This window comes from Hyaena hyaena, unplaced genomic scaffold, assembly GCF_003009895.1.
Source record: "Hyaena hyaena isolate Hyena2069 unplaced genomic scaffold, ASM300989v1 scaffold_44, whole genome shotgun sequence".
NCBI lineage: Eukaryota > Metazoa > Chordata > Mammalia > Carnivora > Hyaenidae > Hyaena > Hyaena hyaena.
In genome coordinates, this window is record NW_024080676.1 from 4,675,738 (window position 1) to 4,694,916 (window position 19,179).

General features: G+C 50.4%; 1 protein-coding gene across 1 annotated transcript in view; it reads right to left on the minus strand.

Moving 5' to 3' along the window:
- The window catches only part of SLIT1 (slit guidance ligand 1), a 173,369-nt gene that overhangs the window by 148,183 nt on the left and 6,007 nt on the right, over positions 1-19,179 (minus strand). Inside the window, exons 3-4 of the mRNA XM_039230187.1 lie at positions 2,889-2,960; positions 804-875 (exon numbers count right to left, since the gene is read on the minus strand). Of these exons, the coding sequence (XP_039086118.1) occupies positions 804-875; positions 2,889-2,960 (144 nt within the window). The remainder of the gene's footprint in view (positions 1-803; positions 876-2,888; positions 2,961-19,179) is intronic.

The window sequence follows — 19,179 nt, forward strand, 5'->3', positions numbered from 1 at the left end:
AATGTGATCTGATATCTTATGTCTCCACCAGAATGGTTTTCCATTTTCTTGCTGCTGGTGTGTTTAAATGATGTGCCAAGAATATCCCCTGATATACAAATATTTAGCCACGTCTCTGATTATTTCCCTAAAATAAAATGGGAGTCTCTGGTTCAAAGGGCATGAACTTCAGCACTCTGCATACCTCTTGAAAGCCAAACAAAAGCAAAAAAATGAGACCAGTGACCACCGTGAAGTTGAGAGTCCATCCCCCACCTCACTCGTACCACATTCCCTTTTCATTATTGCCAACCTGAAATGCAAAAATCGATCAAGACCCGTTTTCAAATGCAAAAGCCCCATATGGAGCAAACCACATAAATCAGAAACACTTCCACCTTCTAGTTTCTATGCCATGGCCTTGAACACCCAAGACACAAACCCTCAGGTGGCCAGCCACTGCACCTTCCCAGACGGTCTCCTTGGCACACCATTTCTTCCTACACGAATCAGTGAGTATTGGATGACAGGAAGTGATGTCACTTCCTCAGTACTGCGTGGGTTTTCTGCCATGATGTTTTCTCACGGAAAACCAACAGAGTTGCATTTAGGGTTTGGGGTGCGGACACCCTCCAGCTTTGTCCCTGCTGTCATCTCACGACGACACTGTGATGGCTTCCAGGGCTGCAGCCGCCCTGGGCTCCCATCAGCAGGTGGAAGGCAGGCGGGGCATGCGGTCCTCTCCCCGCACACTGCCCTCGCTGCCAGGCTCGGCTGCCATGTGCCCTCAGGGCCGCCCCGCGCCCGTGCCCGAGGATACTTACAGCCGCTCCAGCTCCTTCATGTCGTCAAAAGCCCCCCGCTCCACCACGCCAATCTGGTTCTCCATCAGCTGCCTGGGGAGGCAAAGAGACGGGACAGCTGCAGGGTGTTGGACAAGGACTTCAGCAACAGATGGCATAAGGGAGCGAAACAGGAGCAGGGCCCAAGATCCACGCAGACCCGCGTCCTGTGCCGAGCTTACAAAACTGCCTCCCAGCCTCACAGATTCCCGGCAGGGCTCGGCGGCCCACTCAGCCCTGACAGCAAGATGTACGGCCAGCTCACGAGCCCATGCCGATCCCTCTGAAGCGGCCACCATGGCCACAGGATGCCAGAGCACCAGGCCACGGCTCCAAAGACATCCTCGTCTTGGGAAGCTGGGCCCCAGGCAGCAGGGGTCAATGCCAGGCTGTTGGCACACGTGCCCTCCTTCAGCCCAGAGGGCACATGTCCAAGGGGCAGAGCAGGAAGATGGGCCGGGGGCAGAGGGCGGGGGCCTGTGCCAACTGGGCAAAGCCCACACGTGCAGCAAACACACTGCAGTTGGCAGACAGCACCTCGGTCCGCACTCCCACGCCGCCTGGCTGCCCACTCGACTGCCTGGCTCCGGGAGACAGCACCTCCTCACCACCAACGCACCTACAGCCCAGAGCGTCTGGCTGCCAGGCAGTCTGCTTGTTGTGTGGTAATTTTGGAGACAATCGAGTATATGTCTCTCCCTGTGGTTTTCTCCTGTCCACTCTCAAGCAGGTGGCTTGAGGTCCGACAGGGACCTCAGAGGAGGTTTGAGGGTAGGACAGGGGTGGAAGCTGCCACCACAGGCTTTCTCCTGTTTCCAAAAGCCTGAGCTATTGAGAAGCTCGTGCTGGAGGCCTGGGTGGGTGGGGGATGCCAGGAGGGAGGGAGGGTTTTCCCACACTCAGCAAAGATTCCTGGAGCCTGGGAAGGAGTCAAAGATCAGCTGGTTCTGGAGCAGCAAAGACCCCTGTCCAGCAACTGACAGTTATGACCCCAGAGAAGGTGGAGACCAAAAGGTCCCTAGCCCCACCAAAGACCCTCAGGGCTACAAAGCAGTTCTGAAAGAACTGAGGCCCCAGGACCCTTGCACTACCCTGAGAGCAGGGGATGAAGACCCTATGAATGTCTGATGTTGAATGTGTCAGAATGCATGCATGTGTCTAAGAGGAGTAGAGCAGGAAGAGATGAAGGGACCCACCCCTTCCCCATCTCACTCCTCAGTCCTCACTCCTCACCCCTGCCCAGCCCAACAAGGGAAATGCTGCACATGGCTCCTTTGGTGGCTAGTGGTCACCACCAATAGAGCCACACCCACCACCTCCAATATCTGCCACTATCAGGCACCCAAGCAGGTCACCTGTATCCTCAACTGCCCCTACTCACCTACCCTCTCAAGTCAGGGGAGCTGTAGCCTTGCTGGGAAGTCTTTCTGAGGCACAGAGTCAAAAGAACTATGGAGAATGTTATAGACTAAAACGCATCCTCCAAAATTCATACACTGAAGCCTTAAACCCCAGTGTGATTTGGAGATGGAGTCTTTAGTGAGGTAATTAAAGTTAAATGAGGTCATAAGGGTAGGGCACAAGAAGGTGGCCAAGAAGAGAGGCCTCACTACAAAAAACTTTGATGGGACCTTGATCATGGACTTCCAGCCTCAAGGACTGGGAGAAAGTAAATCCCTGTTGTTTAAGCTGCCCCGTCTGGGAGGATTTGTTATGGCAGCCCCAGCAAGCTAAGCCAGAGACCTAAAGATTCCTCATGGTTAGCCGGTCTTCCCGCATTCCAGGATACGACCGATAGACAAGACACCCCATCTGTCCGGCCCAGACCCTGCCAGGCAGCGACCACTGGTGCCTATGCCACGTCCAAGTGCTCAGCCGTGTGCAAGGCGGTGGCTGCTCGGCGGCAGGACTCCCCAGCACTTCTGCCCCATCCCCCTCAGGGCATCCAAAGACTGACTCCACAGGGATAGGCTGTGCTGGCTTACGCCTCTACAGCCCACAACCAGGGCTCTGCCAGGGAGCCACAGGGCCATTGCCAAGGGTAAGGGCAGGAGGGAGGTTACTCACAGCACCCGCAGCTGCTTGAGCCCCACAAAGTCGTTTTTATGGATCCGAGTGATGTTGTTGCCGTTGAGTTCCCTGGTGGAGGCAAGGAAAGAACGAAATGGTGAGATACCCAGGGTGGCCCCCAGGCCAGGGCTCAGCTCCATGCTCCCTCTCCACTGCCTCCAGCCTGTCATCTCATCAACAGGGCTGGGTGGTGCCACCCAGCCAAGCCGCGGGACCCCCAAGTCTATTCTGAGGTCCAACAAGCTAAGGCCCATCTTTGCAGCTAATGTGTAGCCAGGGAAATGCACAGGGCACAGGCTCACTGCTGAGAGAGCTATGGAAGCCAAAGTCATGGCTTTTGCCCAGGCTAATTGGAGAGACAAGACATTCACGCAGAGACTAGCCAACTGGAGGCTATTCAGGTAGAATCCTTGCTGAGCCTCATTTTCCTCACCTATAAAATGGGGATAATAACTGACTATCTCATAAGGTTAGCATGGGGCATAAACAAGTAAAGAGCATGCCCTGTGCTTGAAAAAGGCCCCCTTGCAGACACCACTGCCATTATCTGGTGTCTCTGGCTCCTACAAGCTGTCCATATTGTGAGCAGGAGACAGCAGGTGGGCCGTGCATTTTAAGGAGGACTAAAGACATGGGCCCCAAGCTGAGGCCTAAAAGACAAGGCAGGTGTGCAGAGTGAGTGGGACGGAATGGACATTCCGGGAAAAGAGAACAGCCCAGAGTGTCTGGGGGCTGATGGAAGAGACAGGCTGGGAGTCAGGAGCTGTGAGAAACGGGGGTTGGGGGATGGGAGTCCAGATCACAGAGGGCCTGAGAAAACAAGCCGAGGAAGACAGGGAGCCAGGGAGGCCCACAGGCAGGAGCCGGCCACAAGGTCAGTCTTGCATAGAAGGGAAGGAGGGCAGGAGGCCCACTGTCTGGATCTCAGGGCCAGGCCTGAACTCCAGTGGCTCCTCTCCCCACACCATCCCGGCCTCTGGCCCCTTTCTTCCCTTCCAAGGCTACATGTGTTTCTCCTCAGCACCCTCCCCCCCCCCACAACCATGACTAGGGCACCTTGGCCATGAACCCCACCTTCAAGGCCATCTGGTCCCTGCTGAGCCTCCCAGGGAAACTCACTGGCCTCTGCCAGGCCACTTCTCTTCACAGGGAGCTAGTGCAGCCTCAGAAAAGCAGGTCCCTCCAGGAGGCAGCTACCGCACTCCCCAGAAAGTTCTTCCGCTGAGCCATACATGGCAGATTCTCAGTCAGGCCTAGCCTCAAATCACCTCCACATCTAATCTGTCTCTCTGTGGCAGCCTGTGTCCACAGCCACGCCACCTCCTCCTCTTTCTCACCACGTCATAGTCACTCACGTGCTTGGCAACAAGCTGACTACCCCCATCCCAACGCACACGTACACACACACCATAGTCGTCTGCAGCCCAACCTCCTCGCCTACCAGCACGGGTGAGCCCCAATCCAAGCTACTTTGCAAATCAGCAAGTTCCCTCTCCTCTAAGCAGTTAGGAAGTGTGTTTGGCCTAGATGACGTTCTAGAGTTGCATCCACTAAGAACAGCATATGTTCTCAGCTTCCACACACTCCAGAAACAGGGCTCTATGCACAGCCAGGGCTGGAAAGTAGTTACGGTGTTTATCTTACAGACCAGGAGATCCAATTGCGGCTCCAAGAGGTCAGGTGTCTCCCGGAGGTCACCAGCTGGTAAATGACAGAGCAGAGATCTGGACACAGCCGTCTGACTCAGGCTTCTCCCACCAAGCCAGGCCTGCACCAAGCTGATAACTCATTCAGCCCATCACTCTCTCCGCCCTTCCCCTGAGCCCGGCTCCTGAGCCTGTGAAGCAGCTGGAAAGGCTCACCCCCTGCTCTACTCTCCTCTAACAGGATCTCTCAGAGGGGCTTGAGGCCTCTCCAAGATAACAGGGCCACTGATGAGAGCCCCAGACGGAGCCACATCCTGGCCTAGATGCTACAAGGGGGCCCTCTCCACGTGAGATAGGCTCTTTGTGATGAGAGGGTCTTTTTTATTGAACTAAGTGTCTTCCCTGACACCTTGGAGCCTCCCCTGTGCACCCCAGCCCCCCAGCCTGCTCCTTCTGTGCACAGTCATGCTTCAAGCGTCAAGAACCTCGTCAACAAGCCCTGAAAACTGCTTCCCTTGGCAAGTGTGGCTAGTTTCCTTTGGTCCATCCTGCTGAAACCTTCAACCTAAACTCCAAGCCAAAAAGTTTTAATTGCTCTAATTTTTGTATTATAAAGAAATGTCAGTACTGATTACAAGAGCAAAAATGTTTAAAAAAAAAAGAGAACACAACAAAGCAACATTTGAATTTTTTTAATGTTTATCTATTTTTGAGAGAGACAGAATGCGAACAGGGGAGGGGCAGAGAGGGGGAGACACAGAATCCAAAGCAGGTTCCAGGCTGTCAGCACAGAGCCCGAAGCAGGGCTAGAACTCACGAATCATGAGATCATGACCTGAGCTGAAGCTGGTCACTTAACCAACTAAGCTACCCAGGCGCCCCCACAAAGCAGCATTTAGTTGACTTTCCTTCACATCTGTGAAACCAAGTACTATGTAGGCATTTAAAAGGGTACAGATCAGTCTGTACTGACAGGGAAAGGAGCCCAGGATACAGGATGGGTAAAAGGGTTACAAGACAGCTTGTACTCTCTGAGCTGCTCATGTAAAACCACACACTGTAAAACCACACACGTGTCACCCCAGTATATGGGGAGAGTGAGCTCACTGGGGCCTATCTGCCCATATTAATACCTATAACTGCTCGAATGTGGGACCTGTGGTGACTTTAGTCTCTTTTTTATACTTTTCTGCACTGTTTGGATTTTTAAAGTACATCGATATTTTTATAAGCCAACATAATATTCAAGTTATTGCACTTAAAAATAAGAGTAGTTCAGGGGTTCCTGGCTGGCTCAGTTGGTTAAGCCCCTGACTCTTGATTTCGGCTCAGGTCATTATCTCACTATTCATGAGTTTGAGCCCCACGTTGGGCTCTGCACTGATGGTGCAGAGCCTGCTTGGGATTCTGTCTCCCTCTCCCTCTGTCCCTCACCTGCTTGCTCTCTCTCTCTCTCTCTCTCAAAATAAATAAAAATAACCTTTAAAAATAATAATAGGGGACACCTGGTTGGCTCAGTCGGTTGAGCATCTGACTTCAGCTCAGATCACAATCTCACGGTCCGTGAATTCAAGCCCCACATCAGGCTTTGTGCTGACAGCTCAGAGCCTGGAGCCTGCTTCAGATTCTGTGTCTCCTCTCTCTCTGCCCCTTCCCCACTTATGCTTTGTCTTTGTCCTTCTCTCTCTTTCTATCAAAAACAAATAAAACATTATAAATTTAATAATAATAAGAGTAATACATGCACATGTTGAATTTTTTCAATTTTCAGAAGAATAAAGAAAAAAATTAAAATCACACAGGGGCACCTGGGTGGCTCAGTTGGTTAAGCTTCCAACTTTGGCTCAGGTTATGATCTCACAGTTTGTGGGTTTGAGCCCTCCATCAAGCTCTGTGCTGACAGCTCAGAGCCTGGAGCCTGCTTCAGATTCTGTGTCTACTCTCTCTCTCTGCCGAGCACTTGCTCTCTCTTTGTCTCTATCTCTCTCAAATATAAATAAACATTAAAAAAAATTTTTTTTAATCACACATAAATTCATCCAGAATTAACCTCTGTTAACATTCTAAAATAGTTTCTCCCATGCTTGTTTTCTTTGGATACAATTTTTATATAGTTGAAATAATTCAACACATATTTATTGAAGATTTACTGTTTGCAAAGCATTTTACAAAGTTCTGAAGATATGGGAGGAGGGACACATAAGTGGTCTGCACTCCTTTTCTGGCATGTTACCCCCTGTCCACTTCCCACTGATGGTTTCTGAGTGGCCATCACTTATCCCTGCATCTGGATATATCAAGTTACTGGGGTATCCCCTGATCCCAGTTACTGATATTGTTCAATTAGAAACAACATTGTATAAAGCTCATGGGCATTTAGGAGGAATACATTCCTTTAGACAATATCACTCAGTCAAAAGTCATGAAAAAGCTGATGAATGTTACGAGTAACTGGCTAGTTCTTTCTCGTTGCAACCATGGTTTATAAGGCAATTCGACTTCAACAAATTGTTCATTTCACAGACAGCAAAGCTGAGGCAAAGAAAAATGTTAAGGCCCAACATGGAAGTCAGGAACCCCTGAGGACGGAATTCCCACAAGGTGGGACCTTGGCAGGGGGTGGGGGGTGGGGGGGAGTGGGACAGGCAAAGAGTTCACGGGGACTTCGGGTGACATAGCATACTCACATGCCTCTCTTTTTACCGTTCTCGCACCAGCCCCTGCGCAGACCTGGGGACCCATTCCTCAGCCCACCATGAGGCGACTCCACCCCTCCTCCTCACTTCCTGTTCCCCGCTCCACCCCCAGGCGAGTAAAGACCTGGGACAGGCAGGCGGAGGAAACAGCAGTGCAGACAACGAGGCAAATACAGCCTCTCAGGAGGCCCTGCCGGTGGCTTCCGGACAAGATTGGCATGGACACTCAAGCCACCCGGCCCCCTGCCTCCGGCTCCAGCTCTCTGACCCGGGAGCTAAGTGCCTCCTCTCAGGGGAGAGCCCTCTACAGGCAGCCTGGGAGGCAGAGGCGGCTCTCATCAGGCACCCGGGTCTGAGGGCTGCTGCTTAACGAGGCATTATCACCACTTAGGCCTTTCAGGCTGAGAGAATGACCTCCACGGGGTAGCTCAGGGCAGCAGCGGGGATTAAGTTTCCAACGTGGGCCAACCGCTTCCCCTCAAACCCTCGGCAGAGGCTGCTGGAATGAGGGAAGGAGGTCGTTTTTCTCCAGTGCCTGACTCCTCCAACAGGTGGTCCCTCGGTGTTGCCATGGAGACTCCCTCCCCAGCAAGCCCCCTGGGAAAGGAAGCTGGGAGAGGCTGCTGTGACCTTCAGATCTCTGCAGCCAGGTGGGGGGCGCCTCCAGGGGGCTTCCCAGCCTGCTTTCCAGGAAGAACCCTGAGGTTCTTGCCGCCACATCCCAGGTCCACCCCTCCTGCCTGCTGGGCATGCACTGAGTGCGGCTTTGAACCTAACTCCTAGCACCCTTCATCTCACTCACCCTCACCCTCACCATCACGGTGACACAAGGCGTGTCCTCTCTCCCTTGCTGATAAGGAAACTGAGGCACAGACTGGTGAAGCAATTGCCTGGTGCCACACAGCTAATTAGGGGTGGGGACCAAACCCAGGCCGATGTGATTCCATCCTCTTCCGCACCGCCCCGCCCCACCCCGCAACGCATCATGACGCCTCTGGCCAAGAGACGCTGTCAAGCCCACCCCTCACCCGAAGTGCTCATGAGAAACAACTTGGAGGCTTTGGAGAGGAAACGCAGCGGCCCTGTAATAAGACCGTGTGCTCTGCCTAAGCAGCCGTATCAGGGGGCCCCCAGCCAGTTGAGCCATGAGTGTTCTTAGCAGCTAAGAGCATGACCTTTGGAGCCAAACTGTCCGGCTTCAAATTCCCGTTCTACCATCGCTAGCTGTGTAACCCTGGACATGTAGCTTAAATTCCCTGTGCCTCAGTTTCCCCATTTGTACAATGAGGATAATGATAGTACCCACCACCTAGAGGTGTAGTGAGGTGTACATGACTTAATATTTCTAAGAGGCCGAGAGCAGTGCCTGGCACACACAAGTGCCCTCGGCATCAGTATCACCTGCCGCGCTTATTTTACTATTACTACTATCGTTGTTGTGTAGTAACAAGGACCATGGCTCCCCCAGGAGGGCGGCGCCCCAGGCTCGGCTCAGGCTGGGGCAGGACTGGCAGGGCCCCACCGAGCAGGGAGGAGCCTGCAGCCACCCAGGCCCTGCAGGCCCCAAGACGTTAGAGCCCGGGGGAGATGCCCTAAGACAGTTCTCTCTCTTCCAAAAGTGATGAGTGCGCATCCGCCCTTCTCCCCCAGGAGGAAATACACCCTGGGGGCAAGACTGATTTCCATCAGCTCCTGTGTGGTCCTCACCTGAAGGAGAAACCTCAGGGGTAAACGATTTTGAAGAAAATCCTCTGAAGCAAAGTTACCAAGGTAAAAACAAAAACACACAAGGATTTCTTGAATCCTCTCAGGAAACAAAAATCTGATCCCCAGCACCTGGGTGTTTGGTGACAAACTGAAAGAACCCCTGGGATTTCCTAGAGCTGCAGGGACAAACAGCCTGGGTCCCTCCCGGGGTGTTCTGGGGGTCCCCCCCATGCCTCACGAGCCTGTCTTACCCTAAAGCTCCACCACTCCTAGAGCTGGCTCCCTAGGGACCAGAACAGTCTCACGGCGCCCCAAACCTGCAACGGCAATGGGGAGGCTCAGGCCACCCTCCAAACCCCTTCCTGCTGGATCTCCAAAAAATAAACACCCAGCCCTGACCATAGCTGAGACAGGCCACTGGGCGGGGCGGAAATGTATCCCTTGGCTCCGTCCTTTGAAATCTTACCCTGGCCAAATCCACGGCACTGAGCGCCTGCAGAGTCAGAGGGAGAACTGAGGGAAGGAAGAACTTCCCTACCCAGCCAGGGCCCACAGATGACAGGCTGGACACCCCAGCCTGCAGGCCGCGCAGCTGCACACCCATGCCGCTGCGCCCGAAGTCCTGGGGCCCCGCAGAGCCACCTAACAGGGCGCCCCACGTTCCGCCTGGCTCCCCTCCAATCTGTTCGCCTAGCCACAGCCAGAGGGATCCTTTCAAGATGCAGATCTGACCGTGTCACTCCCCACTTAAGCCCTTCAATGAATCCCCATTGCTCTTGGAATAGAGACAAAAATCTCTACCAAGAAGTACAAGACCCACCCGGCCTGCCCCACACTCCCCATTCTGACTCGCTCCCTCCTGTGGCAGGGCCTTTGAACTGCCACCCTTCTGCCTAGAATACTCCCTCCTCTTTGCCTGATTCCAACTTCTCCATCCGTCCGGTCAAGCTTCCTAACACAGGCCTGCAGAACACCCCAACCTCCTCCTCTGCAGCACAAAACAGATGGATTTGGGGGCTTCCTTGACTGATATCTCTGCCCTTAGCTGACCGCACGAGCTCCCTGAGGACACAAACTGTGTCTGTTTTTTCTCACTCTTGTAACACAGTACATGGCACCTTATAGATGCTGCAGTGAGTTATTCTTTGAACGCATGAATAGACTTGCATTAAAATGGACATTTCAAACAGCAATGGGTTGACTGGGTTTTCCAAAGTCTCCCTGCTTCCCCCACCAGAGGGGGGAAAAAAAAAAACTATACTAATTAAGAATTGCTCTCCGGGGGTGCCTGGGTGGCTCAGTCAGTTGAGCGTCTGACTCTTGATTTTGGCTCAGTTCATGATCCCAGGGTTGTGGGACTGAGCCCTGGTCTGGCTCTGCACTGAGCATGGAGACTGCTTGAGATTCTCAATTCTCTCTCTCTCTCTCTCTAAAAAAAAGAAAAGAAAAGCTCTCCCTATCCAATCATTATGTTGTAAACCTAAAACTAATCTAACGCTGTGTCAGTTATACTTCAATTTAAAAATAAATAAATTTTGGACAGCTTGTTGGCTCAGTTGGGTAAGTGTCCAACTTCAACTCAGGTCATGATCTCAGGGTCCGTGACTTCGAGCCCCGCATCAGGCTCTGTGCTGTCAGCTCAGAGCCTGGAGCCTGCTTCAGATTGTGTCTCCCTCTCTCTCTGCCCCTCCCTAACTCACACTCTGTCTCTCTCTGTCTCTCAAAAAATGAATAAATGTTAAAAATTTTTTAATAAATAACCAAATTTTTAAAATTAAAAAAATTTAAAACTTAAAAAAAAAATGCCCTCCCCAAATGGACATCAGCCAAGAAAAGCTTCACACACTGAGGACCCTGCTGTGTTACCAACAACCTCCCAGAGCCCACAGGTTAAAAGACTGATTTTTGCTCAGTTGTTCTGCTCCTCTACTTCCTTCAACGCACCAGCACTTCTGCCTCAGGGCCTTTGCCTGTGCTGCTCTCTCAGCCCAGAACTGCCCAGAACAGTCCTTTCCTCCTCAGCTTCTCACCAACACACATCTAACAGATACCTAACGTACTTTGGGGCTTCAACTGAAACATCTGCTGTAGACCAGCCTCCTTTATGTGTTCACTCAGCTCCTCCTCCAGAGCTAGCACTGGAATTTGGAGTTGTGTGCAGTATGAGGTCCTTCGTTAAAGGCCAGTCTCTTCCACCAGGCTAGGAGAAGTAGAAGCCACATCTGGTTTGCTCCCTGCTGTACGTCCAGCACCCTCCACACAGTAGGTGCTCACTGAATAGAGTGAAAATAGACTGATAAGCAATCCCTCCCATCAAGCCCTGCTGCTGCTGGCATAACTCCGCCAAAGCACAGCACACTCCCATCAGCTAGCTGAGCCTCACCCCCAATCCTCGGGCATCAGTGGGTCATGATCAGGAGTCTCCCCCAACACCTCCTGCCACAGCAGAGCCCACAGGCCGGGTACCAAGTGCGGGGGCCCTCCAGCAGGCAAGGAGTCGGGAAGCCCCAGGGATGAGTAGTCAGGGGCCCCACACCAGGGCCAAGTTGCCACTGGTCCTACTCTGCCCCAGGCTCCTGGGGATCCATCTTGCTTCCTTGGCTTGAATACTAGCAATATCTATATATTGCAACCAAGCCAACTCATGTAAGCCTCACGAGAGCACCTGGCTCAAAGGTTTATTATCAGTTCTGACTCACATTATGAGGAGACTGAGGCATAAAGCATTTAAGCAACTTGTTCAGGATCAGCTAGCTGGTAAGTAGGTTGAGGAGGTAAGCCCTAGCATGTCTGATTCCAGAGCCCAGCTCTTTTTCTTTTTTTAATTGCAATACAATACACCTAACAAAATTGACCACTTTAACCATTTTAAGTGCACAGTTCAGTAATATTAAGTGTACTCACCTTGTTGTAAAACAGATCTCCAGAGATTTTTCATCTTGGAAAACTGAAACTCTGTTCCCATTAAACAAAAACTCTCCATCCCCCCTCGCCCTTGACCTTGGCAACCACCATCCCGCTTTTGTCTCTATGAACTTCACTACTTCAGGCACCTCATACGAGTGGAATCATAGTAGTATTTGTCTTTTTGTGACTGGCTTATTTCATTTAGCATTGACGTCCTCAGAGTTCATGCATGTTGCAACATGGGTCAGAATTCCCTTCCTTTTTTAAGGCTGACTTATATGCCACTGTGTGTGCACCACATTGTGTTTATCCATTCATCTGTAGATACACGCTTGGGCTGCCTCCGCCCCTTAGCTATGGTGAATAATGCTGCTGTGAACATGTGTGTACAACTATCTTTCAGACCCTGTTTTCAGTCTTCTAGCCGTATACCCAGTGGACTTGCTGGATCATATGGTAATTCTGCTTAATGTTTTGAAGGATCATCAGAATGCTTTCCAAAGGGGCTGCACCATTTTACATTCCCAGCAATAACACACCAAGGTTCCGGTGTCCCCACATCCTCACCAATTGGTATGTGCTGTTTTTTTGTTTTGTTTTGTTTTGTTTTTTTAAATGTTTTATTTATTTATTTCTAGGAGAGAGAGAGAGAGAGAGAGACAGCGTGAGCAGGGGAGGGTCAGAGAGAGAGGGAGTCACAGACTCTGAAACAGGCTCCAGGCTCTGAGCTGGCAGTCCACACAGAGCCCGACGCGGGGCTCGAACCCACGAACCGCAAGATCATGACCCAAGCGAAAGTCGGACGCTTAACCGACTAAGCCACCCAGGCGCCCCTGGTATGTGCTGTTTTTTGATAGCAGCCATCCTAATGGGTGTGAGGTGGTCAGACCACAACTGTTAACCCCAATCCCATGGAGTGTTCTGTTCTGAGGGGCAAACTGCACCCCAGTCTCTTCATTATCGAGGCCTGGACTTCCTCTTCCCAATCCCCTTCCCAGGTCTGGGGCCTACCCCTAACCCGCAGCCCTGCGACCAGGGGCCCGCCGCCCGCCACCAGGCCTCCACTGCCTGCCAGCGCTTTCTCCACTCACTGCCCACTCAGGCCCCTGAGGCTATCCACCGGCTAACTCCAGACACTGACTCCACCCACACCACCACCTCCCCGCATCTCCCCCACCCCGACTCTGCTCACTGAACCCCCATCCTGAGGCTGGACACCCTCCCTAAGCCAGCCTGCACTTGGGTCCACCCTGTAAACATGTGCAGGCAGGACTCTGTCATGACCAGTCTTCCTTTACGCTCCAGTGCTAAGCCCTAACAGGGGTTTTATAGGTGCTGAATGAACATCTGATGAACGAATGAATGAATGAATGAATGAATGAATGAAATAAGACAGGCTTTATTAAGATACATGGTATGGTAGTCAGATTTTAAAGACTAAACACAAATATAGCTCAGAGCCTCAGGGCTCAGGGACCCTGGGCACCCCTCTCACCAGCTGTCTGTGCCCCCAGGCACATGGTACGCCTCTCCAACCTACTCCTCAGCAGAGCGGTGATAATACCTTCCTCCAGGGATGGTTGCAAGTGGAAAAGGGCAGAGAAGGGCAAAGCACAGCTCTGAGCCTGTCCCGGGCTGGGGGCTCTACGTGGTGACCGCTGACGCCATCACAATTCTCCACTATTTCTCTCCTGCTCTCCTGCTCTCCTTCTCTGACATGTCTCCACATCCCCAAGTGTCTGGCTCCTCATTTCCAAAGTGCTCCCCACCCCTCCATGCTCTGGTCCATCTGCCCCTACACCGCCAACTACTGGCTCCGGAGCCCGCTCCTCCCACAGACTTCCTCACCGCCGACTCGCTCCCAACCATCTGCCTTTACCTCCCACTTCTCCCAGGAAACCGGCTGCCCAGCTTGGCCAGCGACCCGTGCCACAGGTCCAGAAGCTGTCCTCAGACAGCCTGCCTGCTCTTCCCAGGGGAAGCTCCCTCCCCATCTCCAAACTCCTTCTCTGGCATGGGCAGGAACTACTGGGCCAGATTCAGATCCAAGCTAGCCAGGAGCTCTTCTCGCTCTCCACCTTCTCCTCCCCTGTTGCCTTCCCTAACTCCTGTCCACCCCCTTTTTTTTTTGAAAGTTTATTTATTTATTTTCAGAGAGAGAGTCAGTTGGGGGAGAGAGGCAGGGGAGAGAGAGAATCCTAAGTAGGCTCTGTGCTGTGAGTGCAGAGTCTGATGTAAGGCTCAATGAGATCATGACCTGAGCTGAAATCAAGAGTCAGACACTCAACCGACAGAGCCCCCCAGGTGCCCCTAGAATACAGTATTAATAACTGCGGTCACCAGGCTGTACATGACATCCCAAGACTTACTTATTTTATAACTGGAAGTCAGTACCCTAAACCACCTTCACCCATTTCACCTCCTGCCATCTTAATGTGGGCGGAAGCTAAAGGCAAACCTCACGAGTCTTCAAAGGAGGTACTTTCCTTACCAGGAAACCCCAGCACCACACAGTTTTTCTCTCTGGGAACCTCCTGCATCTGAATCGCCTGAATCGCCTGAATCACCTGAATCACCTTTGCCCAAAACCTGCTGAATCAGCATCTCTGGGATAGGTCTGAGAATTTGTATTTTATACCAGCTTTCCAGGAAATTTTTTTTTTTTTAAGATTTTATTTCTTTAAGAAATCTCTACATCCAATGTGGGGCTCAAACTCTCAACCCCAAGATAGAGAGTTGCACACTCTACCAACTAAGCAGCCAGGCACAACCACAGCCCCCAACCCAGGAAATCCTTATTCCTGCTGAAGCTTCTGTTCCTACTCTTCCCCAGGAGGCCGTCCCAAGTGTCTCTCCAGTCCACATACTCTCCAGAGTCACCGTCCCCTAGCCCTTCTCTTAAGGTCGCCTTTTTCATGTAGCTGATTATTGGCAATTCAAACAAAAGAAGTAGAAGCCAGGTTCTCTTCTTGGGGATCAGCCACCCTCCCCAAAGTTCACCCCATTCATAAAGTCATTCCCCCACACAGAAGCTTAGGGCCCCACGACCCTTCTCATTTGCTTTCTCTGTACTTTCTGCATCGGTCTAGACCTGCTTCCTCCTGTGGCTCGGCCTCTGTGGCTTAACTCCATGAGGACTGTGGCTGGCTGTTGCCCACTGCTGCTGTAGGAATTACCACCCCCCTGGGGGCTTGACACAACACCGTTACCTTACAGCTCAGGAGGCCGCTTTGGGCTCATGGCTCCTCCCCCCACCCCTCCCACCTGCTTCCACTGTTAGATCTCCTCCTCCAGAGGCTGTCCCTCCTGCCTCCTGTGAGGGCGTCTGGGTGCCCTGGTACTTCAGGTCATCTCACCCCAGGATCCTTCACTGTGTCCGTAACCCCCCTGTGGCATGTAAGGCGACATATTCATGGGTTCCAGGGATTGGCACAGGGACATCTTTGGGGACCGTTATTCACCCCACCATGATGACCATATTTTCTAAAGCAAAGATCAGATCCATAAAACGTCTTGCCAAATGTTTTTATTTTGTTCAACTTTTTTTAAAGTTTTAGTAATTTAAGTAATCTGTAACACCCAAGATGGGGCTCGAACTCACGACCCCTCAACCAAGAGCCCCATGTTCTTCTGATTGAGCCAGCCAGGCACCCCAAGTCTTGCTAAATGCTTTTAAAAAGCCAAACTCATTGAACACACCTTTTTGAGTGCCTACCACGTACCAGACAATGGGAGTATGAAGATACAGAGACACAGCCCTGCCCTCAGGAAACTCAAAACCCAAGATGCCCATCAGACAAACCAGCTTCTTCAAAAGCAATAAAGTGCTCTTCCTTCCAGAAGAATTCCAATTAATAAGTGTAGAAGGAATGAGGGAAATAGAAAATCAAATTGGATAATAATGGTTGCAGGCAAGATCCGTTAATGGATGCTAAAATTAGTAGGTGAGAATTTGAGGACAAAAAGCCTATGGCAATCTTGACATATCTCCCCCAAATATTTATTAACTGCAAATGCGAATTCAGTAATGTCACAGGGAAGAAAACTGGCAGACACCATCTTCACTGTGAAAAGGTCAACATCACCAGCAATGAGACTGATCATGTCACCTACCGCTGATAGGATGCACTGGGCAGGCACTCCCTGCATCATTCCTGCCAAAAATCCATCACCTCAATCCAATTAGGGAGAAACATCAGACAAAGCCAAACTGAAGAGTCTTCTGCAAAAGAACTGACCAGTACTTTTCAAAAGTATCCATGTCCTGAAAAGCAAGAAAAGACTAAGGAATTGTCATAGATGGAAGGAGACTATGGGGAAAGGACAACTAAATGCCATGTGGAATCCAGACTGGATCTTGGAATAGAGGAAGGACACTTGGGGAACATGGGGGATCAGGCGGTTAAGCATCTGTCTCCTGATTTCGGCTAAGGTCACCATCTCATGGTTCTTGGGATCGAGCCCCACATGAGGCTCTGTCCTGACACAGCGCAGAGCCTGCTTGGGATTCTCTCTCTGCCCCTTCCCTACTTGTTTTCTCTCTCTCTCTCTTTCTCTCTCTCTTCCCCCACCCCAAAATAAATAAACATGAAAACAAATTGTTTTAATTAAAAGGACAATAGAGAAAAAGCTGGTGAAATCCAAATAAATTATGCAGCTTACTTCCTAGCCTTGTACCAATGTTAATCTCTTAATTTAGATCATTGCACTATGGGTAAGAAAGGTGTTAACATTAGGGGAAGATGGGGTGCCTGGTTGACTCAGTAGAGCATGCGGCTCTTGATCTTGGGGTTGTGAGTTCGAGCCACACATTGGGTGTAGAGATTACTTAAAAATAAAATCTGAGGCACCTGGGTGGCTCAGTCGGTAGAGTGCCTGAATCTTGATTTCGGCTTAGGTCATGATCCCAGGGTCTTTCCACAGAGCATGGAGCCTTTTTGAGATTCTCTCTCTCTCTCTCTCTCTCTCTCTCTCTCTCTCTCCCCCTCTCTCTCTCCCTCTCTCTCTCTCAAATAAAAATAAATAATAAAATCTTTAAAAGAAGGAAAAAACATTAGGGGAAGCTGGGTGTAGGGTATTTGTACTATTTTTGCAACTTTCCTGGAAGTCTAAAATTATTTTAAGATACAAGTTGTTACTTTTTTTAAAAGAATAAAATTACAGCAATGGCAGCGAAACTACTGTCACCAAGAAGCCAGAAACAACAGTGGCTGTAACCAAGTGGCCTCCCACCGCAGGCTGGTCTCCCCCTCCATTTGTTCTCCACACCAGAGCCAGGCAAGAATAGGATGTCGTAAAATACTACTTTACACTTGTCACCTCCACTCAAAACCCCTGAGGATAAATGCTCAAAGGATCTTTGCAAAAGGACCCAGGGGCAACCTGAAGGGGCTCCCGTGAGCCAAATGTGGGACGCTCTGAACGTCAAAATAATGATAGTAACAACCCAAGGAATAAAACAACAATCCATGCATCCATCCTGTTATAAACAGACAAATAGATGGAGGAGAAGGGAAAGTTCTTTCTTACGGTAGAATGCCAACCAATAGAGAAGAAATGAGGATGTTAGAAGTGTCTCAGCAAGGGGTGCTAAAGCCAGTGGAGGTGAAGCATAGACTACCACATAGCCTCAAAGTACCTCCCCACAAATTACTGACTAATAATAAAGGGGAAATTAGTAACGTTTCATCAGAGAAGCCTGGAAGACACTAATTTACCAAGCGATCGAAATGAAAACCACTAATACTGGGACAAACTAACATACCCCCCCCTCCCGCCCCATGACCCACTGAGAAGGACACATAGTCACTTAGTTAGCATAACCTGGCAGAAGTACATAACCTGAATATAATAAGGCTGGAGCAGATGAAGCCAGACGGAGGGACATTCTACAGAATAACTGCCTGTATTCTCCAAAAATGTAAAGGTCAATGGGGCGCCTAGGTGGCTCAGTAGGTTAAGCGTCCGACTTTGGCTCAGGTCATGATCTCACAGTTTGTGGGTTTGAGCCCCACGTCAGGCTCTGTGCTGACAGCTCAGAGCCTGAAGCCCATCTTCGGATTCTGTGTCTCCCTCTCTCTCTCTGACCGTCCCCTGCTCACACTGTCTCTCTCTGACTCTCAAAAATAAATAGAAAGCATAAAATAAATAAATAAATTCCAAAAAACAAAATGTAAAGATCAAAAAAAAAAAAAAAAAACAAAACAAAACAAAGAAAGGCCGAGTAACTGGTCCAAATTAAAGGAGACTAAAGCGCTGTAACAAGTGAATGTCATGTGTAACCGGCAACACCTTCTGAGAGCCACGGACTTTGCTGAGGCAACAGATGACGTGCGGACAGGAGCTGTGGAGGAGACACTAGCACTGCAGCAAGGTTCAGTTTTCTGATCTTGAGAGCCTTATTCTCAGAAAATACACACCGAACTATTTAGACAGAAAAATGTACGTCTTCAATGTAATCTTTTTTTTTTTTAATTTTTTTAAGTAGGCTTCATGCTCAACATGGGGTTTGAACACACAACCCTGTGACCAAGAGTCACATGCTCCACCGACCAAGCCAGCCAGGCGGCCCCCCAACCTAATCTTAAACAGTCCCTAAAAAACAAAACTGTGCCTGTATATAGTGTACGATACAGCAAACAGGGAACTAGGAACAACTGAATGTGGATGACAGGTATATTACAGCTCCTTATACTTTTGTTGCAACTCTCCTACAAAATTGAAATTATAACAAAATAAAAAATTACATGGAGCACAAAAGAGTCTTTTTGGGTGATGAAAATATTCTAAAATTGGATTGTAGTGATGTTTGCACAACTCTGGGGATTAAAAAATCACTAAATAGTAAAAAAAAAAAAATAGGTTTAGAAAAAAAATGTAATACACACACATACACTCCCTCTGATGGCTCCCTATTTCCAGGCCCCATGGCCTGGTGCCCATCCACTACCTTAACCTCCTATCTCAGAACTCACCAGCACAAATGTGCCCCATGGCCAGATCTGCTCCTTACTCTCCTCCCAAATGTAAGGTACTCACTGCCTCATGCCCCAGGCTCCCCTGCCCTCGCTGCAGCCAGCCCTTACCTAGGTCCTGCCCACCCCCAACTCCCATCTCTTCATCTCGGACATTGACGGCCTGCTTTCTATGTGCCAGCATCATTCTAAACACTCAACACAGAGCATCTCATTCAAACACAACCCTGCGAGGTAAGTGCTATCACTGGCTCCACTTTACAGATGAAGAGACTGAGTTACTAGTGAGTCGGCTGGGATCTCTCAGGTAGTAGTTGATGGAGCTGGGATTCAAACTGGGCCATCCTCACACCAAAGC